Below are 26,284 nucleotides of genomic sequence, written 5' to 3'. Positions count from 1 at the left end.
GGCATAGAGAATACCTGAGACATAATTTGTTTCAGCGTAATTCTGTTATTCTACTCCCTTCCCCCACTGAACATTCAGAGCGCATTTTTAACTCTCCCCACACTCACTAAGTCTCCTAGAATCTTAATTGTGCTCAAGTCATGGACACGGATAGTTGTTTCCAAGGAGCTTCTGGGGAAGATCATTTAGATGCTAAGGGACAGAGGAAGAGCCCTACCACTGCCTTTCCTCAACATCCAAATCTTATGTTTGCCCGTTGCTGTCTTATCATCCTGAAATGGAAACGTGCTTATTTGATCATAAATGAGATGCATTATAAATAGGTGGCCATACAGTTATATTCCAAACCGAGACACTTCAGAGAGTGAAAGGAGTAAACTGGGACTTGGTGTCATACTAGTTATAACCAAATTGTCTACAAGAAAGGGAGAAAGAAGAAAAGCATGTGAGAAGGTTTATCATACATTTGTTAATTAAACACCAACAATATACAAGCCCAGTTTCCTGGGCGGTAAGGAAGGTTTTGAATTATAGGCATGTAGGGAGGGGGTGGGGAGAGGAGAGTGTGGTTGTAAAAATAGAAGCAGGTAGTGAGGGCACAGTGTCAGCATTAAGCCTGGAGCCAGGAGACTCTGGTACTCCTTGTCCTGGCTCTGGCTTGGTGACACATTCCTGGGAGTTGAGGATGGAGCCCTGCGGGAGCCTGCCGTCTTCTTTGGGAAGCCTCCTGACACTGCTAGGTCATCCTCCCCTCTGCTCTCATGCTCTGTCTGCCCAGTCCCGGGAGCCTTACAGGCAGGAATGGCAGTAATGTTGGCAGGCAGAGGGTGGGAAGAAGCTGCTTAGAGTGGAGCTACAACTCTGAGCAAAGGGGAGAGTCTTTGACCTGGGCTGTGCCTAAGTGTCTCTGATTCTGTGCCAGAATTCTATTCTTGGCAGCTTCTCTCTACCTTTTCCAGGTCTGTGTTCTTGGGGCTCTCTCTCCCTGGGGTGGGAGATAGTTCAAAATGGAGCAACCCTCAGCCTAAAAAAATCTTCACACACTCTCCAGATTCTGGACTAAACTCACTTGTGTCACACCGGCCCTACCCATTGGTGAAATTTTTTATACTTTTCAAATTTTCTAATGACTAAGTGTCTATGGTGGCCAGTGAGTTTGACACCTGTCATCTAGGGAACCCTGTAGTACATTTTCCTTTGTCATTTCTCACCTTGTCACTCTGTAGTACATTTTTCTAACATCTTTCAGCTGCCCTACTTTAGAATGAAAATCGGTTTCAGTCTTTCTCAAAATGTTTATAGTTTCTCACATGGCCCATTTTATTTTATTTTTTTTCTATAAGGTGCTCATCTCTTTCTGTCAGAAATTCTGTTCTAGGGAATGCTAAAGAATAGACCACCCTCCCCAGTCACTCCATTTTGACACTTGAGGGGCCCACCATGATTTATTTGGGTGGTTTTAAAACACTGCATGCTTTGTAGACATTTAATTGTGAGGGTTATAAGTCTGCCTCCTTGGGCTAATATGAAAACGGTGCTACATGAGCATTTCGTCAAACAGATTTTAAAATTTTGTTTATGGACTCTTTGGGATCTAATGGCCATTTTAAAACAAGCTATATTTGTATATTTATTTGGTACACTAGAAAGTTTAAAATCACAATTCTCTGAATTATAATTTATAACATATTTGTTTCATAACATTGTTCTCATTGTTTACGTTGAGATGTAAAATGTCTCTTTGTTATATAGTCTCTCCTTGCCCCTTTAAGTTCTCTTTCATCTTAGGTGTCAAACAAGAGGAGGCTTTTGAGAAGATAAGTGTTTTAGAAAGCCAAAAATTTGAGACCGCACCTGACAAGGGGAATAGCTGTGATTTATGATGTCTTAAAAATTGGCATGTAACCTTGCAGCATTATTAGATTAGGGTGAAAAGCTCAGATATCTCCTCTAACTGGGAGAATATTATGGAATAGGCTGATATATATATATATATATATATATATATATATATATATATATATATAGTTATACATATTTGATTTGTCTTATGCATTGATTTAGTGTCTTTGTAATGTCCACAAAGGCAAGACTAAAACCTCTTCCTATTCATTTAGCTATTTCTTAAGTTTCAAGAATTGTTTTGAGATTTTGACTTTCTTTGATACACAGTTGCTTTGATTAGATTTCATTAATAAAAAATGTTCTGTTGGTTACTCTGGGAAGTCATTTGGTAGATGAAAAATGTGATTTTGATTTTCTTTCCTCTTTTTCAATACAATTATTTTTGTCACAGTATTTTGCTCATTAAAAACACTGGGAAAAATGTAGTACTGGAGAAGGAAGAGTACAAAGGATGATTCACCTTTTATTTAAGACTTTCCATTGCTGACCCAGGACAGCTAATTTAGAAGTGAATCATTTATAGAAAGTTCTACACAGTTCGAGGCAGGGCTTTGTACAATATCCCCATGAAGGTCTAAATAGAGCATACAGTATCAGGTTTCTAAATATCTGTCTTGTTGCCAATTTTATATCTTTTCTAAACTGTGAAACTTGTTTCTAGATGATTATAGCCATTGACAGGTTATATATTAAAATAATAATAAAATAATGTGCTTTTAAAAAACAAATCTTAGAAATTTATTATGTGTATTATACTGGGAAATAATAGGCATGATATTTTAAATGTCTGTGCTTATAATACAAAGAAATGAATGTAACTTGTCAGTTTTAAAATGATTTAACCAGAAGAAATAATTTAAAAATTATTTATTTACAGTAAATCAGTGTTATTAATTTAACATTTTGATATTTATTAACCATCTCATACATTTGACTTTTAAAGTTCAGTTACAAATAACTACTTTTTGTAAGCTGTCTTCACCCCTTTTAGGAAGTGGATGGTTTATTAAATAAATACAGTGTATTTGGCTCCATATAGAGAAAAAAACTGTAGTCTCTGCTTTCTAGGGATTTTAAATTAAAGGCTGAGTTTATATTTACATCACAACTACAGGATGATGGGTTAAAAAAAAGCCCAAAAGTCTGAATTCCAGTTTTGACTATCATTCATTAGCCATGTGACCTTAGATAAATTACCTAACAGGTCTGAGCTGGTTTTCTCCTCTGCACAGGAAGTAGTGATGCCTGCCCTTATGACCTGACTCAGAAGGATTAGTTGAGCTAGTGCTTTAGGAGGTGATTGGTAATTTAGGTGTCTCTATATTAGGTATCAGACAATATTGCAAGGAAAAGAGTTTTGAGTTTGATAACCATTGCTGGAATTACATTAGCACCAAATACTGCTTAACCACAAGCCATTTTATCTTTCTAATGACTTTGTTTTCTAATCTGTGAAAAATGGGTATAATACCACCTCACAGAATTGTTGTGAGGATTAAATGAGATAATATATGAAAGTACCTGCTACCCATAACTAATCAACTAATGTTTCTTGGACCTTAATTTTGATTTTTTCCCATTCTTCTGGAACTTCATCTCCCCAGTTCCTTCAGTTTCACAATGCTTTCCTGGAAGTGGGAGCCAGTATCCAAAGAGAGATGAGCAGGTTTCCCAGTCTATGAATATAATTGAAGAATTGTTTGAGTTCTAGAAATTCTTTGATACAACACATTTACCAAGTATTTTTGAGGAATCATGTTGGATAAGACACCCAGAACTTTTGGAAAGAGTTTTGAGTAACATAATTCTGTCACTGTGGCTTGGCTAGCATTCAGGGTAAAAGGGTAATTTTTCTCCCCCAACAATTATTTTGTTCTTAGTTTCAGGTTGTTTTTTAATTCCTTCTATTTTAAGGGCAGTTAATTAGCTGGAGGTAAGATAATCTTTTTTTTTTTCTTTTTGAGAAAAAAGTCTTTGAGACTTAGATAATAAGTCTGAGATAATAAGTCTTAGATAATAAGTCTCAGTTCTTAGATAATAAGAAGAGACCAGATAAAACCTTAGTCATTAACAAAGGAAAAATAATCCAAGTGGTTTTCTTCTATTGAAAAATGTGGTATTAACTCGTGATGCAAGTATGGCTTAGTTAATTACTAGGTTTATTATTATGCACTTTCCATTCTGTATTTTCTATAATGACATTGACTGATATTTCTATAATGCTTATTTTAGAAAACATGTAAAATGTTAGCAAGATTGTTGGGATAGATTGAGATGTAGGAAAGTAGTTGTATTAAAATATTTAGTAACACTGCTATTTTAGATCACCACAAGAGGTATCTGTTCCAGTTGCTTATATTTAAAATTATACCACAAATACTGTAACACAAGGAATACCAGCTACACAAGCCTGCAATTTCTTTTAGAGATCTTTGGAACGTGTACAATGTTGGGCCAACTCAGTTCCTGTTTAAGGAAAGCATTTAACAAAGGAAAGTTGAAAATGGGCTTCCTGGAGTTATAAAAATGCATTTTGATATGTTTTCTGAGAGATTTGTAACCTGTTTGTGGGCCAGAACATCTTTTGAAGCACTAATGAGAAATGATGTATTTAACTCTATTCACAAAACACATTTGTGGAATATATAATAGTGCCATCAGAGAAAAAGCAATATTAAATTATATTAATGGGCTCTATACTGTAGTTCAGACTTTTATTATCCTCACCATATTGAGTTTCAAGGGTGAATAATCATAACCATGTGAGAACTAGAAAACTGAAATATAAAAGCATGGTAAGAATAGTGACCATGAGTTATCCTACAATAACAAAAAAAGTTGAAGGATAATGTAATTTATGGGGAAAATGAAATCCATCCTGGTTATGACATTAAAAGGAGTAAAATCTGATATCTTTAGGACAAGTAATGCAATTTAAGAAGCTGTCAAGCATAGGTGTTGAAGAAGAATTTGTTTTCTAGGAATAATAACAATAGCCTTTATATAGAGCTTTTTGGTTTAAAAAGCACTCTTACATATAGTCTCTTTCCGAGTTTTTGTAACCACTGTGTGATGTAGACCAAATTTTACTGATTTCATAATGTACATGAGGACCAAAGAAGTCAAATGACTGGACGAAGCTCACTTGAGAGTACAGAGTTGGGCCTAGATGCAGGTCTCTTACCTCTCAAGCCATTGTTTTCTTCTCTTTCCTTTTATTATCTTTCCTTTATTTTTAACAACCATTACAAAAATGACATAGCTCCTCTCTAGAGAGCTGTTTATTTTGCTGATATTGGAGATAAGGGAGAGAGAGGCACTTTTTGTGCCTGAAATTATTTTTTTCAGGTTTTAAGTATTTACACAGTTCTTACTAATATAACTATTTTTAAAATATAGCAGTAAAGGGTCGTTTACTATTTAAAAGAGATACATACATAGTATAGAAAAAAATCTATGTGGTCAGTTAAACTATTAAAACAGATAACTGAAAATTGTTAAATGAAAATTAAATGTTTGCAGTATTCCCTAAACAGGTAGGAAATAAAAATGCATATATCCATAGGAATTTGATTATTTTGCATTATTGATGATAAAAAAAACACAAAACAAAACTACTGTGAAAGATAACATCAGGGCTTGGAAAACATTTTACAACAGCAAATAAATGTATTCCAATTTTACATTTAATTATGGGACCATAATAAAAAGTTGACCATTCACAGATTTATGTATTTTACAGCAGATTAGTAAAACTGATGCCAACTTTAGAGTTGTTTCATAAAGAGGACAACCTTTACCACAATTTCCCCATGGCCATCCTTCAAAATAAAATTCCACACACTATCAAACTAAATTAAGGTTTGTTAGTGGCAAAAATCACCATAAATATATGTCTCTGAAACAGCTATAAGTACATACCAATATCATGTTTGTGCAAAATATACATTATTTTTTAATCTGTCTGTCCTTATCTCAATTCTGAAACAATCTCCTTTAACTGTTATTCTTTTTAATAAGTGTGCCTGAAATTTTTGATAGAGGGGGTAGGATATGAAATTAAGATAAGGATGCATAATATCTCAGTGCATTAAAGGAAACACAATTCACCATGCACCTCAGAGTTTGTTTTGTTTTTAAGTTTAAAATGAGGTAATAGATACAAAGAACTTTTAAACTATGTGAAGAATTATGAAGATACAAAGGATAATGATTCTATCAGTTAGGAATCTTAGTTGAAAGCAACAGACAGTCCAACCCAGAATGGGTTGGTAAAATTATTGGCTCATGTAACTAAACACTAGATCTTAATAAAAATGTAAATTATCTCAATAATTTTTATAGTGATTATATGTTGAAATGGTATTATTTTGGATATATGGGGTTATATAATTGAGTAAATTAAATTAGCTTAATTTCACCTATTAACTTTTGTTAATGTGAGTATTAGAACATTTAAAATTATGTGGCTCCAATTACATTTTTATTGGGCAGTGCTGCTCTAGAAAATGGAATAGTCATGAATACTCTTTATCTTATGAAAATTGGCAACGATGGTGGTAAAGCACCAAATATAGATACATCAGATGTTAAGGATTACATTTGACAATGAAAAACATCAGAAAGGTTATGTCTAATGGATGAATCGTTTTCCTAATATGATACCTTGCTTTGAGTTTACTTTTTTTATGTAGCTTAGTTTGTTTACCAGAGAGTACAAAAAAGAATGTTAAATACTACATTTTACTGCCCTTTGTCTAGTACATTTGTACTCTAGAAGCAACATTTCTTAAAGGGACATTGGTAATATGACCGCCTTATTGTTTTTTTCCTTGTTCTTTTAAAAATCTTTTAATATTAAACATTTATTAGCTGTGTTAATTGGGTAAAATCATAATATTTTTCATCTATAAAGTGAAGATAATAAAACCCGGTACACAGGTATATTGTATTAAATGAAGTAAGTAAACGTGTGCTGTAAATGCCATTTGGATATAAACTGAGCAGGGCACGTTGTAGGAAGGAGATGACTAAGGTCTCACCTCTCTCTGAGTGACAGTGACAAATATGTGTTACACCAGTTGGACTTCAAGGCAAGGTGACTCAGACACTTGAATGAGGTTACTAGATTTAAACGATGTGAGAAAAGTGGAAAGAATGATTGATTCCACTAGGGCAGTCACATTTGAGCAGTCTCAATAGACAAGGGCATATGAGTAGAGTGGGCAGACAGGCAATTTAGATTTTGGATTGAACAGAATGTATGAATGAAGGTAGGAAAATTTACAATATATATTTGAGGTTCCTTTGGTTTAGATAGTCGTTGATTTTAACTTATTATAACTGGCTCATGTTGTCTTACTGTACCTTAATGGAGCATCTGCCAGCTGAGGAGTTCCTTGTATAGACGGACTGGTCGTATTCCTTATTGTCCATCCAGCGTGCAGCACAGAACCTGACAGAAAGCAGGTGTCCAATAGGTAATTGGTGAGTGGATGAATGAGCATGAAGTTTGCAATGTTTAAATAGTGGTGTATCACTTTCTTATTTTTCAGTTGAAAATACAGTACAGAGGATGTGTTTGCATTTCTAGACCTTTATCACATACTTACATGTTTGCTGATCATTGTGCATTGAGATCATGTGAGGTTTTTAGTCTCCTATGCAGAACTGATCTGAAGACATGGAGCTTTTGTTACCTGCTGCTGCAGAAGGCTGTTTCTACACCGCCCAGTGACCGTTTCATTCCTGCAGGTTTTCAACACAATTTCTTGTGGAACTCCATTCCGTGAAGGATACAGCTGGCTCTACTCTTTCTTCCAGAAAAAAAAAAAATGATGCCTTGCCTGCCAACTTTTGGCTACCTGGAATGTAACATTATCTTGCAAGGCAAGAAGCACAATGGGAAAGTGTTATACCTGTAGGGAAGTCTAATTGCTTTGCAGTGAACCATGTGAAAAATTGACAGAAAGGAAGTGGCTTTACAATTAGAATTTCACTTTGTATGGGATTTCCTTTTGGGGGTTTTCCCCTCTCTGATCTGTCATATCACATGCTTTCTTTTTTTTTTTTTTTAAGTTAAAAAGTTCTTAATTTTTTATTCCTGGTACCACTTCCACAATTTACAGGGCAATATATCTGATGTAATGAAAAGAAAAAGACAAAGACAAAGCAACAACAAATAAAAGATCTCAGGAATGTACATCTAATTGATGCTACATTGCATTAATCAATAGCTGTACTTTTAACTGGCTACCCAATAGCTGTACTTTTTGCAAACTGTGATTATGACAGTCCTGAATAAGAAGGGTTTCCCGTTTAAGCTACAGTAACTTTTCTGACTGGATCATCATTCCTTCTGTGGCAGATTTTTACAGTTCTTCTAATGCATTTGGAGCAACTGTCTCAAAGTAACTTGCAGCTTTCCTAACAACTCCCCACTCTCTCTCTTGCTAAGAACCGTAGCCCTTTTCTGCTACGTTTTAAGAAGGTTTTTAGAACCTTCTGCTATCATAGCCACCACTTCTACCACCATCCATCACCACCACCATAGAAATGCCTGAGCTTCTTCCACCAAAATTGCCCCTTTTCATAGGTCCATGATTTGCTGTTGTCCACTGTAATTTCCAAAATTATTATAGGTCCCACCATCATCGTAGTTTCCACCAAAATTTCCCCCTTCATTATAACCATCATATCCCCCACCTTGGTTTCCATGTGCTGGTCCCCCACCACCACCATAACCTCCTCTACTGCTATCACCAGGACCATCATGATAGTTGTCACCATCACCTCTAAATCCATTATAGCCACCATCACCTCCTGCATAACTACATCTGCTGCCACCTCTACCATCATAGCCTTTTCCACCAGAGTTTCTACCACCTCCAAAGTTTCCTCTGTGACCCATAAAGTTGCCAGATCCACCTCCACGACCTCTTTGTGATCTAGCGGACTGCATTTCTTGTTTACAATCTCAGTTCACTCAGACTGCATTTCAGTTCACAGTCATGCCCAGTAATAGTGTGGTATTTCTGAACAACGATTTTGTCAACTGTATCACGATCACCAGAAGTTACAAAAGCAAATCCTCTTTTCCCCCCACTCTGCCTGTCTTCCATAACTTCTGTGGTTTCAATCATGCTATACTTTTCAATGTAGTCTCTTATTACATCCTTCTGTGTTTTATTTGATACCACCAACAAAAATTTTCTTCACTGTCAGATGGGCACCAGGCTTTACAGACTCCTCTCTAGAAACAGCTCTCTTTGGTTCCACTACACACCCGTCAGCCTTGTGTGGTCGAGCGCACATTGCTGCATCCACCTCTTCAATACAAGAAGAGTAAGTCACAAAACCAAAGCACCTGGAACTTTTTATTTGGGGGTTTCTCATCACTGCACAATCTGTGAGTGTGCCCCGTTTCTCAAAATGTTCTCTTAAACTATCATCTGTAGTTTCAAAGCTCAGACCACCAATAAACAGTTTTGTAAACTGCTCTGGTTCCTTTGGGTCATGGCCCTCCATTTTGAGAACTGATTTGCCTCTTCTAACTCATGTTCAATATGGCTATCATCATTATGTTTTATTTCTTGTCCACCTAGTAAATTGCTTTTATATGAGTGGTGTTTGGGATCCACTATGAATACCGTTAACGGATTTGCTGGAAAAAGAACAAGGAGAAAACTATGTTTATTTTTTTATTCACTTCCCATCATCTTGAGAAAGGAAGTATGAAAAGCTGTTTTCTATGCATACTCCCATTACACTCTACCCATTCATAATAATTTTTGTTAGTGGACTAATTATACCATTGATTTCACAATTAAAATGAGAAATAGAAACCATTCTTGGCTTAAATGCTTTTTTTCTGTGAATAATACAATTTTTACACTAGAGAATATTTGCAGAAACTTACTAACTACAAAGCTGAAAATGTTATGTCCTCACTGAGAACACAAGAAGTTAAATTTAAAGGACAACAGTTAGCACAGCTCATCACAGCCCTGGATGAAAAGAGGAAAGGGACGGGGCAGTAGTTTTTCTATGTAGGCGCCTATTGTTTCGTGCCCTGCCCCTCAGGTCTCTTCCTTGCCCTCATCACTAGCTTCTTTCATATACTTCTGGGATTTGGTCAGAGCTTTGCTGACTATGCTGGTTTTTAATTGTATAGCAGAGAAAGCTGTACCAATTCAGATACATTTTGATGTGGCTTAAAAAGCCATTTAATATGTAGTAATTGCATTGTTCCTGAGATTCATGAGGTTTATGGATGTGTGAAGGCTCAAGATTCCAGTGGGAATTATGAGTGGTGTGAAACTTAGAAAAACAGGGAAAGAGTTGAAGCAAGGCTCCGGGATGGTGGAAGGGCTAACAATGCTTAATAAAAGTACTAAGTATATTGTGGCAAAAATTACTTAATAAAAAAGTTAAAATTTTTTTATCTGGCTATTTTGGTGTAAAACATCTGTAAAAAAAGTCCTTCTTTGGTTTGATACATTTATTGAAGGTACTCAATAAATATTTGTTGAACCTTATTTTTAAACCAATGACATGTTCTCAATCCTCCTTCTCCTCTTGTATAATTCTGTATTTGGGTCCCATAAATTACCCAAATTATGGTTGACAAACTTAAAAATAGCACTGCAGATTTTAGTAAAATGAATCATATTTTTGAAGGAGAATGAGGTCAACTAAAGACTTGGTAAACATAAGTCGCTTTAAAATTTCCACACAACTCTCCACTGTTCCAAGTTTTTATTCTGTCTCTACCATCATGTGAATTTGACCAAGTTACATTAAGCTCTCCAGACCTCATTTCCCTCTTTTTTAAAATTAAAGGATTGGATTAGTTCATCTTAAGGTCCATTTTAGACATGCTGTAGACATTTTCATTTTAGCACCTCATTCACTAATTAAATTACTTTTCTCAAGCACTGTAATGCAAGATAAATAAAAATTTCCTCATTAAAACTTTTAAAAAATCAGTTTTCAAAAATAATCTTAGCTATATAAGTATTTTCATTTTGGTATACATATCATGACCTTACTTTTGGGAACACAACCTGTGATTTCAGCGTTAAATGGGAGGTAAAAAGTTTAAATCACTTTGAAGTTGGTAAGACCTGAACTCGAATCTTAATTCTGACAAGTACTGGCTTAGTAACTATAGGCAAATTATTTACTCTCACTAAGCCTGAATTTCCTCATCTGTAATATGGGGATAATAATGTATTTATAAAGTTATTGTGAGGATTAAGATAATGGATGTAAATTGCTTGGCATAGAGCCTGGTCTATAGCAAACAATACATATTATCTAATGTTATTGATGTAACCTCTTATATCATAAATTAAGGACTATTTCATTCAAATATTAAGTAAACTAATGACTAGAATGTCTTCCTGATGGAAACTGAACTAAAATTTTTTTTGTCGTTGCAGATCTTATATTGCACTTTAAACACACCTAAAGTTGATATGGGAAAATTCTTAGAAGCACAAATAGGTCTTGAAGATTTCATATTTGCCCATGTAAAAGGGATCACGAAAGAAGTGAATGTGTATAAATCTGAGGATTCACTTGGTCTTACCATTACAGATAATGGTGTTGGCTATGCATTTATAAAGGTAAGTCTTAAAAAATAACTGTGTGACCTGAGGTAACACTTAATAAAATTTGCCAGGTCAAAGAAAGTTGGAAATAATCTTCAGAGTGAGAGCCAGCTCAACACGGGTGGATAGGTTGGTAATGTTTCATTAAAAAAAGTCTTCCAAAGACATCATTTTTTTGTTTACCCTTTCCTTGAGTTTATTCTGTTCAGTTTTTACTTCCGCTAGACTTTAGAACTTTCTGAGAACCTGACCCTAGTTCCTACTCATTATCCCTGTGAGCTCTTGGAGGTCTGTCGCTCATTAACATTTGATGACTTCCATGTTGATTTCCATTGATTTAGTGTTCTTTCCAAGTGCACATGTTTTTGGACACCTTACTTACATCTTTTAAAATGCTCTTCAAAATTTTATGAACTATATAATTCCTTTATCTAAATATAAAAAGAGCAACGTAGAGCTGCAAAGGCAAGGGAAGGAACTTTGAAATGGTATGAAAAACTATAAGAACTGAAGAGTGCTAAAAAGAAAACTAGACTCATCTCATAAAAATAACAGTTCTATTATTGTAATAAGTAGTTGTAATAACACTGACATTGAATGCCTGTCATGTTCTAGGCACTTTGCATGCATTTTCACATTTTAATTCTCACAACAATTCTATTTGTCTGGTACTGTGTTTTTTCTTTTTATTTATTTTTTTGTTGAAGGATAACACAATTTTAATATACAGCTTAATGAATGTTTATATACTCATAACTCTGTAACCACCACCCAAATCAAGGAAGGTTTCATTCTGCCATCCAGAAGGTGCCTTGTGTATCTTTCCAGTCAGTATCTTGTGTAGGGAGATCTACAGTATCTTGTGAAGGTTCCTTGTGTATCTTCCCCTTAAAGGTAGTCACTATTCTGACTCAATCACTATAATTTTGCTTGTTTTTGAACTTCATGTAAATGGAATCATATATTATGTACTCTACTGTTTCTGGCTTCTTTTGTTTAACATAATGCCTGAGATTCATCCATGGATAGACAATATTATTAACCTCTATTTTATAAGTGTGGAAAACAGGATCAGGAGGTTTTAGTAGCTTCCTCAAAGTTTTGCAGCTAGATAAATTCAGGATGTGAATCCAAGAGATCTGACTCCAGAGGTGGCAGTCCTACCCACTGAGCTATAATAGTGATAAACTTTATGCAACAGAACTTGTTTTCATGCAAAATCTTTGATTTGCTAATGCATTGTCATCATTAAAAAATAGTCTTAGGGGAGTTATCGCCTTAACTGTAAATAGTACCTTATTTAACTTCCCACTTGATAGAATGGCTATTTTTAGCTGTGCAGGAGATGTGACTGTGCTGAAGGTTGAGTGGGTGACCAAATGGAAAATCTGTGAGTTGGGAAAGTCATGTAGGATTATCTGGGGGAAACTCAGGACACGAGGCACATGCAGCAATGCCTTTCTCATGTCAGAGGGAAGGGCTTGGAAGTTTTGCAAATATGCATGGATATTTTAGATCTTAGCTTCTGATGTTCAGAGCTTGTGTTTCTTTTTCTTTTTTTTTTAATGCCTTGTCAAATATGTGCCTACCTCAGAGTACTAGTCACTAGCCCTGTGGAGACAGAGAACATGGTGGCAAAGAGAAGTGGTGTATAATCCAAACTGCCAACATATAGTTCAATTTAGAAGAGAAATGAATTTCATACTGTGTACATAGTTGATAGGATTTTTAAACAGTTGAGGGGGAGATAAATTCAAACTTACTGAAAGATTGTAATAATAACACAAACTACTCCCATAAAACCCTTTACTCAGATCTCCAATTTTTACCACGTGCCACCTTTGCTTCATTGGTCTCTGTCACACACACACGTATTGTGTATATACACACACACATATACATATATGCAAATTTTCCCGAATCATTTGAAAAAGTGGATTGCATATGAAAAAGTCTGACAATTAAGTTCGCGAACTTGTTGCAACGATGTTGCTAATCTTTTTTGATAGCAGAGGGACAATTCATTACGAATTTGTATCAACTGGACAAACAGTTAACCAAGTTTACTATTTGGAAGTGCTGAAAAGGCTGCATGAAAAAGACTACTGAACTTTTCGCCAACAATTCATGGCTCTTACATCACGACATGTACCAGCTCACAAGGCACTGTCTGTGAGGGAGTTTTTAGCCAGTAAACAAATAACTGTATTGGAACACCCTCCCTACTCACCTGATCTGGCCCCCAATGATTTCTTTCTTTACCCGAAGATAAAGGAAATATTGAAAGGAAGACATTTTGATGACTTCAGGACATCAAGGGTAATACGACAACAGTTCTGATGGCCATTCCAGAAAAAGAGTTCCAAAATTGCTTTGAAGGGTGGACTAAGTGCTGGCATCAATGCATAGCTTCCCAAGGGGTGTACTTCAAAGGTGACCCTAGTGATATTCAGTAAGGAGGTATATGCAGCACTTTTTCTAGGATGAGTTTGCGAACTTAATTGTCAGACCTCGGTATATTTTTATTTCTTAATACTTCAGACTGTAATTACTTAGAACAAAGAGATGCTCTTATATTTAACTACAGTACAACTAAGACATTCAGAAAATCTATCAGTGATATCATGCTTTTAAACTAATCTCCTGTGTCCATGTTGAAGTTTTATCAGTTGTCCTAATAATATCCTCTATAGCACTTTTTTTTTCCCTGGTATAGGTTGAATATAGGATCATGTATTTCATTTAGTTGTCATGTCTTTATAGTTGGCTTTATTCTATCAAAGTTCCTCAGTCTTTTATAGACTATCCCTCAATTTGACTTTTTCTGATTTTTCCTCATGTTGAAAAACAGGTTAAGTATTTTTGGCAGGAAAATGAGATAAGTGATGTGTCCTTCTCAGTGCACTACATCAAAAGGTGCATTATTTTGGTTTGTCTCATTATTTATGATGTTAATTTTTGTCACTTGTCTAATGTAGTGTGTGTTAGTCATATTCAATGCAAAGTTAATATTTTCCTTTGTAGTAATTTGTGGAGAGATACTTTGAGATTATGAAAATATCTTGTTCTCTTACTTGTACCCCACAGATTTCGCATCTATTGATTAGTCTTGCGTGAATCAGTCTTTACTATAATGGTTGCAAAATTGCAATTTTTCTAATTCCATGATTTCTTCTATAAATTTCTTTAAAACATTCTATTATATGAAAGCACTCCACTTATGAGGTGTGATCACAAAATGCAGTGAATTTTTAAATAAAAATTGATTACAGTAAAAGACACATTGCCATTAACCCCCCTCAAAATATTCCCTCTCTTCAAACACACTTATCCCATCATTCTTGTCACTTTCTGAAGCAGTTCTGGAAGTCCTCTTTCATGAGTGTGTTTAGTTGCGCTGTTGTGGCTGCTTCAATGTCCTGAATTGATTCAAAACGTTTACCTTTTATGCTCATTTTGACTTTGGCGAAGAGCCAGAAGTCAAATGGTGCCAGATCATGTGAATAAGGTGGATGAGGACACACTGTAATGTTTTTATTTGACAGAAATTGCTGGATCAGAAGTGATGTGTGACACAGAGCCTTTGTGTTGTGATCACAAAATATGGTGAATGCTGCTGCTGCCGAGTGCTATCCAATGGAAAGGCAGGGATCTTCAATATGGGAAGTGGTGCGTCGATCTTTAGGAACAGTGTGTGACACGTTTCAACTTGTTTGTTGCAGTCGGTTGGGTGTGAGCTACGGTTGAAAGGTGTATTTTAAAAGTGTGCCATAAATCATCTTCCATCATGACAATGCTCCGTGTCACACATCCCTTCTGGTATATGGCAATTTCTGTCAAATAAAAACATTAGTGGTGTGTTCTCATCCACCTTATTCACCGGTCTGGCACCTTGCAACTGCTGGCTCTTCCCTAAAGTCAAAATGACTCAGGACATAGAGGCAGCCATGACAGCATAACTAAAGATGCTCATGAAAGAGGACTTCCAGAACTGCTTCAGAATATTTTGAGAAGAATTAATGGCAATGTCTTTTACTGTAATAATTTTTTTTAACTTAAACATTCACTGTATTGTTTGATCACACCTCATATTTATTTGCTTATCTATTATCAGCATGGGCACGTAATTTCTTGTTTTATTGAGTCCATTATCGTTATTTGTTTTGATGCTCAAATTTTTTGAGATTTGGCCTACAGGAGTCTCTTTCAGCTGGCTCCTGTATCATTTTGACATTACTCCTGTCATTTTATTGAGCAGTTCCTTTCTTTCTGGCAAAACAAAATGTTCTATCTAGGATCATCTTATATCTTCTTTTCCCTAGGTCTGGAATCAACCATTTTCTCAAGGAGCTCTTGTCATTTTTTCTAGGTCCTTTCAGTGGTAGGGTTAGAAAACATGTATTTTAGAAATTATGAATTTATAATTATGCCTCAAATTCTAATCCTGCCCCAGAGGCTTCTTCTTAGCTTCCCCATTAAAATATTTACTTTCAAAATCATTGAAATATTTACTCATTTGCTCAGTCCTACAATATACACAAACTAGTTTTAGAATCACTATATTCATACTATGAAAAATAAACCTATTAAGAAGAGTTTAAGATTTGTATGTAATTTTTTTGTCTTTAAGTTTATGTACATAATCAAAGTATTCTATTCAAAAGTTACTTGGAATAGATTTTCTCCTCAACCCCCATGATTGTTATTCATTTGAAATACTTTTGAATCTAATTGCTTCTCTGAATTGAGTTTTTCCCTTCATTCTTGTTGACTTAATTTTTTCCTGAATATGTAAAATGTTAATATGATTAAAAAGTCAAAGCTATATTAAAAGATATATTCAGATATATGTCACCCCTTCCCCTATCCCTTCTGTCCCATTACTCATTTCCCCCACTCCTTGGAAGTAATTGATTTCACTGATTTCTGGGTTACTGTTCCAGTGTTTCTTTTTGCCAACATAAGCAGGAAAAAAAAGAACTTTCGAAGAGCTTAGTATTGTTCCTGCACAAGGATGACATGCAATCTTCTCTGTATCGCTCCAATTTTAGTGTATGTGTTGCTGAAGTGAGTACTTGATATGCTTTTATCAGTGGCTAGAAGTCAGGGTAGGCTGAAGTAAGAGTAGGGCAGTGGTAGGGATTCAGACAAGGGTAAGGTAGGAGCGAGGATTCCATGATTAGGAAGGAAGTGCAGTGTAATGTGTGGGAGCATGGGCCTTAGCATCAGACATGCCTGCTTGTCTTGGTTCAACCACTTATTTACTTGCTGTGTGACCTTGGACAAGTCATGGCCTCTTTATACCTTCTCTCAAATAAAGCACCTGCTTTATAGGATTATTTATAAGCACCTATAAAGCACCTGCTTTATAGGATTATTTGGGTATAAAATGATGACACATATGAAATGTTTTACAGTACTCATAATTGATAGCTAATACCTTAGTAATAACAATAATCACAATCATCACATGATTAGGAGATGAGATAAATGGCAGAGACATATATTTATTAGTACTGCATGTTTCTTGTAGATGAATCTCTTCAGGTGAAAAGACAACAGACTTAAACATTTATGAGTTTAGTATCCAAATGTCAACATTTCCCAAGAAAAAGTATATAAATAACTCAATCAGAAAATTCAGAGTATATTTAAATAATGAAATCTATAAATTCCTATAACAGTTTAAGACTGGAGTCGACAAACATTTTCTATAAAGGGCCAGATAGTAAATATTTTTGGCTTCCTTATAGTTTAGGGTCATACAATTTCTGTTACAATTACTCAACTCAGCCACTGAAGCACAGAAAGGTATATACAATACTTAAATGAGGATCATAGATATCCTCCAGTGAAACCTTATTTATGGACACTGTAATTTGAATTTAGTATAATTTTTACATGTCACAATTATTATTTCCCCCCAATCATTTAAGAAGGTAAAAATCACTCATAACTCACGGACTGTATAAAAACAAGTGGCTGTATGAGCCATTGTTTGCTGTTCCCTAGTTTAAGAGAAGAGACACTTTGATTCAAAATAAAAAGAAGGGCTTATACCATGTAATTAAGAAATGGGGTTAAATTGACTTAAAAAACCAAATTCATTTTGAATGAAGTAATTTATAAATAACCACAAGACTGTCATTCTCAGAATATCCTCTTGTAGAAATCTTTGTGATCTGAGGTACTTTTACTTTAGTAGAAGTAAGTTATTCACATCTTAGTGTGATCTTTGTTCTGAGAAATATGGTCCTTATATATTTCTAGCAATGTGATTGCTTAATTATCCAGAATGAATAATCAGCAAGGGTAGAATTGTAGAAGTTCGAGGGGACAGAGGACTCCAGGGTGGGAGCTGGGATCTGTGAGAAAGAAGCACGTAAAGCCAGAATAGAAGCCGTGATTTGAAAAAATAGATGTTTGAGGTCTGGAAGCCATGCTAGAGATGAACAGCTTCAGTAGAAGTAAGCAAAAGTAAAGTAAAAAGTGGGGGGTGTAAAAAAAAAAGATTTCTGAGTTCAAAGATGATAGATCATTTTTTCTTCCAGCCTTATTGAGATATAATTGACATAAAAGATTGGCATGTCATGTTTATTGAACTCAATTGACATGTAAGTTTAAGGTGTACAACATGTTGATTTAATATACTTACATGTTGCAAAATGATTACCAAAGGGATAGATCGTTTTGGACAACTGTACCCCAAAACTCTGCTCTTTTATTTATTTTTTCTTTTTTATCTAGCTATTTGATCTTGAGTTAGATTCATCTGATTCTAAAACACTGAGTGTTTTGTGGAAAGAGTGTGAAGTTTTATAATGATAAAACTTTTATAATGATAAAACTATTTGAAACCTAATTCTGTTGTTTATTAGTTGTGCTACCTTGGTCAAGCTATGTTTTACTGGGTTTTGGTTTCCTCATTCACTAATTGAATATTAAATATACCCCTCCTAGGCTTGTTATGGACTAAATGAAATAATTACTTACAATTGTTATATGAATGTCACTTTGTTATTATGAACAAGATTTGAGGACAGTGTCCGGAGGGTCTGCAGCACAGGGCATCAGCTCAAACAACCTTGAATCTAATGTTTGAGACGTTAAGTATGGTGCAATGCCACCCTACAGTTCTGCTGGTATCTGTGATGAGAAGACAGAGTTCTGTAAATCTAAGGGGTGAAATAATAGAAGATACTATAATAATGGTGTGAAAAGGTTGGAAACCTCTAAGTTTAATAATGTAAATCCTGTCTTCCAAAAAATATTTAATGTCTTTTTTACCTTTTTCATCATTAAGTTCCAAAGTCAGATGAGAGAAAGTTCTAAGTGTTAAAGAGAATGATATTGACTCAGTAAATATTAGTAAAGAATGAATGCCTCTTTTTCTCCCTAGTCTTTTGTGCCTGAGTAGCACTTTTTAGCAATATTATTAATCTCTATCAAGCTGTGGTATGATTACCAAAATATATTAGATTTTAGAAATTGGCCCCAACTGCTACCTCATTTTTTGTTCTATCTACATAGAAAGCTAAGGCTCAGGTAACCCACAAAAATTTAATCAATGTCTGTCCCTTTGCTTCTGTATCTGGTTCACCTTACAATGTTCTCCAAGTTTTTTACGTTGATTTTTCTCTCTCTTCATCCCAGATACTTACCTGTGCTGCCCCTGATGATTAAATATACTTTGACCTTTCTGTTGCCCACCTGGATTCTCACCTTGCTTCCCACTGACTTCTGGTAACTGCCTGTCCTCTCTCTGTCTAGGCACTCTTCTGGTGATCCTTGTGGCTACTCATAGGCCCAGGAGACCCCAGATTTCTGTTACTCTGCCCTTTAATTTACTGGTAAGATTCATATATGTCTTTAAAGTCTTTCATTGAATTAGTTTTATATAATGCTCATTTTAAATAAAATTATAACAGTAATTCATAAACTAAAAATAATGTGTGACACTGAAATTTGTGTGGTGTAGTTGATCAAAGAAATTAAAATAGGTTCAGATATATCAAGAAATAGAATAAAAACAAAGAAAAAAGATAAATAGATTTTCACATTTTCTAAAGGTTTAAGAATGGTTAGGTGACAGAATATTATCTATATATATTTTTCTTTGTTTCTTTGGACTCTAGTGTTCTGTTTAGTCTTGCTTATGTTTCTACGAGCGGAATGTTGTGGTTACCCTTATTTGTTTCTCTAGCTTATAAGGCTAATATGAACTTACAATAAAACAATGCCAGTTAGATTAGGAAATGTCTGGTTTCTTTGCTTTTACTATTTGTAATGATAAATGATAAGCTCTGTGTGAGTTGGCATTGTGTCATTTGCATAAAGCATATTCATAGTTGCCATTGCAATGAGCATAGCAGTATTCTTAAAATTTTAGGGTAAAAAAGTAACCTGTTGTGAGTTTTGGCGTATTAGTTATAAAATATAAAAATGCCCAACCTTCCCAGGTTAGTCTTTTACAATTTTTTTAATGGTGATATTATAGACATGCTGGGGTACACAAGATCCGTTTTTCTCTTAATTCATGGACACAGTGATCAATCAGCCTGCTGATTCAGAAGATGTTATTCTTCCACCTGGCAAGAGTGGGGAATACTCATGCTTTTATTCCACGACAGCAGCAGTCCCTGATATTTCTCTCCTGTCATGCCCGTGAGGGATTGGTGACACTGGTGGCAGATCGTGGCCTTCATTTTGCCCCATTCCTTACCTGTGTGGAGGAACTTGTACATCCTTTGCTGGGTTGTTTCCTGGAGTTCCTTTCCCTGAAATCCTTTCAGAAATTCTTAGTGCTACCCTTGGGAGTCTTAGGCTTCTTTTGGAGACTGCAGCAAAGATGTATACAAGATAGATAGGTTTAAGAAAGACCAATTTGAGGTTTCTCCTTGGGTCCTAAGTTCTCCTCACCTAAAATATGTAAATGAAAAATGATAGTATAAAATCGTTTTTACTGGCTTCCCAAATGGTAACTACACTTGTCTCTTATTAGGTATCCATTTTCTTAGCTAAGGTTGTACAAAGTCTTGAGTGCTCTGCTTTTGTAGCTAAACATTAAAACACTTAGCCAGTAGAAAAAGCTCAAGCTCTCTTCTTATGCAACGGGCCACATGTTGAAATGATGCAACAATCATTTATAGAGGGATTTTCTCTGTAGGCATTGTGCTAGGTACAGGGCATACAATGGTGAATGAGACCATCTTCATCCTCCAGGATATATTACAGTTCAGTAATGGAGACTGACAGGTAAATGAACAATTGCACGGTGGTATGTTGAACTTGGCAAATTACTTGATATTCCTAAGCCTCAATTTTCCTGACCAATGACACGAGACTCTCATTAAGGTTATTACCATTAAATGAGATAGTGAATGTAAACTGCTTAGCTTAGAGCTCAGAATATGTAGCATAAAGCACTATAGAAGAGTGGTACCTTACCTAATCTTGGGGGAGTGGGCTGCGGGAGATGTCAGAAAAAGCTTCTCATAAAAGGTGGTGACTGGGATGGAGCTGAATTCTGAATGATAAGGAAGAAGAAGAATGGTTGGAGGTAAGATGGTTTCCTTTTGTTGCTTGGTTTTCCATCTGTGAGCTTTAAAATACATTGTTAATATGTCAATATACTGTATATAATGTCTCAAGAGCATGAAAAGTAATGTTACAAAGTTTTATTTTATATTAAGCATTATTCTTAATTTTCTTTCAGAAAATTAAAGATGGCAGTGTAATTGACTCAGCTAAAACAATCTATGTGGGGGATCATATTGAATCCATAAATGGAGAAAATATTGTTGGGTGGCGTCACTTTGATGTTGCTAAGAAGTTAAAAGAATTGAAAAAGGAGGAACTCTTTACCCTGAAGTTGATAGAACCTAAGAAGCCAATGGGTAAGTTGGTTTTGCGTGTGTGTGTGAAATGTTCCCTTCCCCGGCTTATCTTTCTAAGGGAAATGAGTACTGCAGTGTGGTGCAATGTGCTTTTAGTATATCAGTTAAGAACAGAGGAAATAATAGACAGTGCTACTTATAAGGAAAACAACTCTTGTAGGAGGAAAAAAAATTGCCTAGAAAGACATTTTCTGACAACGACATTTGGAGTTATGAAGTCTGTCTAGTGACTTTGAATTAGACGTGGTTGTTCCAAACTCTTAAGACAGCACATTGCATTGTATTCTGGCTGAACAGTGAGATTGAGATTTATTGAGCTCTCTAAATGGTAGTAACTGTTGTTCATGGACCTCAACAGAAAAAACTTTAGTTACACACAGAATTGGTATTTAAAATAGTTATCTAGTCTATTTTAAAGACTTCCTTCCATACTTTTCCTCCATTGGCATTTTGAATTGGCAGCATTGGATGGTATGAAATTACTTTGGTGTGACATCTGTACTTGCTTGGTTTTAGCCACGGCAGCTGTGTTTCAACTCTTATTCAAACCTCCAGGGCCATCTCATCTACATGAAAATGTGCCAGCTTCTCTCACTACCCAGCACTATTTTAATAAGCCAGATGATGGCCTAGTGTTCATCAGTGTTAAAATATCTCCAGAATCATTCTGGGCCTGCCCTTACTCACCCATGACCCCACCTATTTTATGTTCTTTCCTTTGTTCACAGAACATAAATATTCCTTATAGTTTGTCTCTAATGGCTATTTTCTCAGGGAAGTTAATGACAATGATGGGGGAAGGTAGTGGGTCTGGGAAATTACATTTCCCCTTCCTTTAGCAAGTAAGTGACAGATCCTAGCCATATGGAGTTGGAAAACTTTCTCTGCTTCCAAGTGATCCTGTGCTATTTAATAGAAATACAGTGTAGGTTATATTACATGTGGGAGACAGAGTTGCAAGAAGATGTAAGAAAACAATGCTTGATGCCAGTGCTGCTCCTGGGGCGACCATTCTAGGAAGCACTGCCATAGATACCCTGATGCTGCATGGCGCATTGCAGTATCTGAGATCACCTTTCACAGAGGAAGGTGAGCCAGCACTTGGATTTCTATCCAGCAGCTCCTTTTGAAATGGCTTTGTTTGGTAACAAACTTTCCAGGTATTATAGCATATAAACTGATAGGATGTAGGCAGTGTGAGAGAAATATTCTTATTTGGTCTAGACTCTTTGTAAATCAAAGTCATTCCCCTAGTACAACTCGAGGAATATTATTTTCTTTTTACAGTTATTTCTACCACATAATATTGTTTTCCAGAGTTAATCTTTTCCTATTTTTCCCTGTTGTAGAAAGTTGCTGATACCCCTTAATGTGAATGATAGATTGGTTGTTATAGAGGTCATTGTATTTAGCTATTAGTGCGCCATGACTAGATTTTTTCCTTTAATATCTGAGACACATGTGTAGGTGGTTGGTACTTCATTGTCTTATGTGCCTGTCTACTATTGAACCTATGCTCTGTAGCCTCATATGAAAATTTAAGAAGAACACCAGGTAAGATTTTCCTAATGGGGCTATATTATTAGCATCCCACATTCTGGTGGTGCTGTGGGTTAAGGTACGTAGAGATTGATTTTGGAGCAATGACAAGTTTTTATTTTCCAAGGTTTCTATGGCAGCTTAACTCAATTTAAGTCAGCTCTTCTATTTGCATTTTCCACACTGTGCGTTGGTCCCTGTCTCTGGGCCCCAGCCTGGGGACTTTTCACTGTTTTTCAAATAGTGGGTCTCAACCAATGTGTTTAGAGCACAAACTAGAATAGAATTGAAATTTCGTAATGCTTTTTGCCTAGTAAGTGTAATAGTGTTTTGGTTCCATTGTTTCCATATATGTATATGTGTGTGTTTCAATTATATGTAAATATTTGTATATATTTATGGGTCACGATATATTGTATATATTTCTTACTATGTGTCACAGCAAAAAAACATTTGAAAGCCACAGGTTTAAATGATTCCCTTATTAAAAATTTGTAGTTTGATGGGAAATCTTTCCCATCATGGAAAGTTGGAAACCCTGGAAACATGATTTCTCCTGGTCAGTTGCTTTCTGATCCAAATTTTCTTTCTTCTAGCCATGAGTTGATGGCAGCCTTCCCAGTCCTTATCAAGTATCAGCTGGAATGTCTCTAGCGGTATTTTTTTTTTTTTTTTTTATTAGGTCATGGCTCACTTCCTTTCCTCGTTTGCCAATGAAAAGGAACATGTCTCCACAATGAGTGCAACCCTGCAGAGTTTGCCCTGTAAACCTAGATTTTCCCAAGGCTATGAAAATTCGCTCTTCCATTTACCTGGCTCTAAGGGCCAGATTAATTCAACTGATTTGATTTCCTATGAAGCTTTTTAATTGCAGAAAAATAGCCTAAGTATATGAGGCTTTGACTGACTTTTACTTAGAGGAGTCTCTACTTGATTTATCTTGGAGAATTTATTTAACTTGTAATTATTGCCGTTTAAGGAAAGAGGTTTGTGGAAGGAGGCCTGAAATGTTTTTGTAAAGTGTTTTGAAAATCAGAAAGAGGGTTGAAAGAAATTTTACCTCCTAAAGCTCTGACAGTCTTTATTTGGGAGTTAGATTTTGTAACAGATCTCTGGACTATGTCTTCATTTAAAGCAGAGGTGTCCAAACTTTCTTCAACATTTTTCACCAAGGGCCACATGCGGTAAAATACACAAACAGCCGGGCCACTTGCTCGAGGTGAAGTACGTATTGACTCACCTGGTTTATTTAAGTACACTAAATATATTTTTGGAATTTGCTGCGGGCCAATTAAAAATGAATTGTGGGCTGCAGTTTGGACACCCCTGATTTAGAGGCTTCATTTCTGTGCCGTGTGTCTATCAGAATAGGATGTTCAGTATGTGAAGTGCATCTGAGACCTTTGAGTCATTCACAGCTGGAAAAGTCGGACTTCATCTTTGTGATTCAGCTTCACTGATGTACTCATTTTCAAAGACTATTTAATTTTTAAAGAGAATCATTAGCTTTCAGGTTTTATATGTCTTTTTAGATATTTCACACATTTAAAACGTATTTTCTGTTATTCATTCTATGTCTAGTGAAAAACTTTCAAGCAACCAATGCTTTTGGTACTTTTTCAGATACACTGCATTCTACCAGACATCCTGGGGAATATGCAAAACGTTACAAAAGAGACAACAAAAGTGCAAGTAGTTAAGTACATAGACTGCCACATACAAGCTGTGTGATAATTTGACACTGGATGAATACTTAACTTTTCTGTGCTTGGGTTTCCTCACATGTAAAACTTAAAGATGATGATAGTGTCTACCACATTGGGTCATTGTGAGTTTTAAATGAGTGAACCTCTGAAAAAAGTCATAGAACTATCCTTGGTGCATAGTGAGTCTTCAGCAGAAGTTAGATGATATTACTACTATTATTATAAAGGTGTAACCTTTTCTTTAAGGAGTAATTTTAGAAACAAGACGAATCCACATGAAACAGGAAAAACAATGTGGTGAGTTGGTGGTTAGCAAGTATTTGTTGAGAATTCTGGCACGTTCAGATCCTGGAAAGACAGATGGTAATAGCACATCTCATATCAAATAATGAAATATATCAGTATATCATTATAGCTGCCATTCACTTTTCTAAGTACTTGCTAAGTAGGAAATCACTTAATCGTTACAACCATCCTAAAAGGTTAAGCAATTTGTCCAAGGTTTTAGAGCTGACTAGTGAGATGGAGGCAGGCTTCTCACCTATGCAGAGCCAGTTCTTTAACAAATGTGATGATTGTTGTCCTTGAGGAGCTTACAGTTTACATAAAGAGAAGCAGATACATTAAGAATCAAGTAATTCTATTAATGGCAGTATAATAGCTACCTTTTGTTGAACGCTTATTGGAAGCGATGTGGTTTAGTGGTCAAGAACATGCTTGGGTTTAATTCCTGTCTTCTTATGACCTATGTGCTCTCAGACTAGTTACTTATTCCCTCTATGCCTGTTTACTTACCCATAAAGTGTAGTGAGGAAAAAATGAGTTAATGTATGTAAAGTACTAAGAATAGTACTTGGCACACAGTGCTACATAAGTGTTATTTATTGCTACTAGGACTGCTACTATTAACAGCCTGGTTTAATCCTCGTGCCATTCGTATGAGTAATGAACAATTTTCTAGATAAGTAAACTGAGGCTTTGGTCAGTTGAATGCCTCACTGAGGTCACTCAGTGGGGGGTGGGAAGTGCAAGGATAGTACTCCAGTGCTGCTTGCTTCCCAGGCTTGTGTTCTGAACATTATGTGTACTGTCTCTTTAGAACTATGATGTGTGTTGTAATGCAGTTTTAACCAAAGTAGAATTCAGCTGACAGCTGACTTGTCCGTGATTGGAAGTGATTCTAAGTCTTAGAGAGTGATGGTGGTTGGGAGAAGCGGTAAGATTGGGAAGAACTCCCCAAGGAGAAAGCCATTGGACACATGGTTGTCGGCAGGTCCCAGTAGTATCAGCGTCCCATTCCCATGTCTCCTCCCTTCAGAGGTGACAGGATGTCTGTTGTTGTTGCACAGGGATACTAGAGCAGTCTGAGGTGAAAGGCTGCCTGTACGCTGGGCTTGGCCACACTGATTTGGACATGGAGCTTCAGGGTAGGCTCTTTGTTAAATTGATCCCAGGACGGGGAGAGAGACTTCCAAAACACAATTGAGACTCAGTTTCTCACCAGACCTGTGGAGTGGGCAGCTTCGAGTCAGATTCAATGTGACTTCTTTTATCCAGAATTATGGAGTAAAATTTAAATCCACTACAGAAATTTAAATGGGTGTTCAGAGAAGGGAGAGATATG

At 35.8% G+C, this 26,284-nt stretch overlaps 1 protein-coding gene and 1 pseudogene across 3 annotated transcripts in view; one reads left to right on the top strand and one right to left on the bottom strand.

Moving 5' to 3' along the window:
• The window catches only part of GIPC2 (GIPC PDZ domain containing family member 2), a 75,896-nt gene that overhangs the window by 16,227 nt on the left and 33,385 nt on the right, over window positions 1-26,284 (top strand). The window contains exons 2-3 of one of the 2 annotated variants that reach the window (XM_081055757.1): window positions 11,349-11,534; window positions 21,235-21,415. In XM_081055757.1, coding sequence (XP_080911883.1) covers window positions 11,349-11,534; window positions 21,235-21,415 — 367 coding nt within the window. The remainder of the gene's footprint in view (window positions 1-11,348; window positions 11,535-21,234; window positions 21,416-26,284) is intronic. The other variant, XM_081055758.1, reaches the window with a different exon arrangement.
• LOC308500589 (heterogeneous nuclear ribonucleoprotein A3-like) lies at window positions 8,400-9,432 on the bottom strand (annotated as a pseudogene). Its single transcript has one exon. The product of its transcript is annotated as a heterogeneous nuclear ribonucleoprotein A3-like (transcript).

The sequence above is a fragment of the Rhinolophus hipposideros genome (assembly GCF_964194185.1).
Source record: "Rhinolophus hipposideros genome assembly, chromosome: 8".
Lineage (NCBI taxonomy): Eukaryota > Metazoa > Chordata > Mammalia > Chiroptera > Rhinolophidae > Rhinolophus > Rhinolophus hipposideros.
Note: the sequence above shows the minus strand (reverse complement) of the source record. Positions and strands in the feature narration are given on the sequence as shown.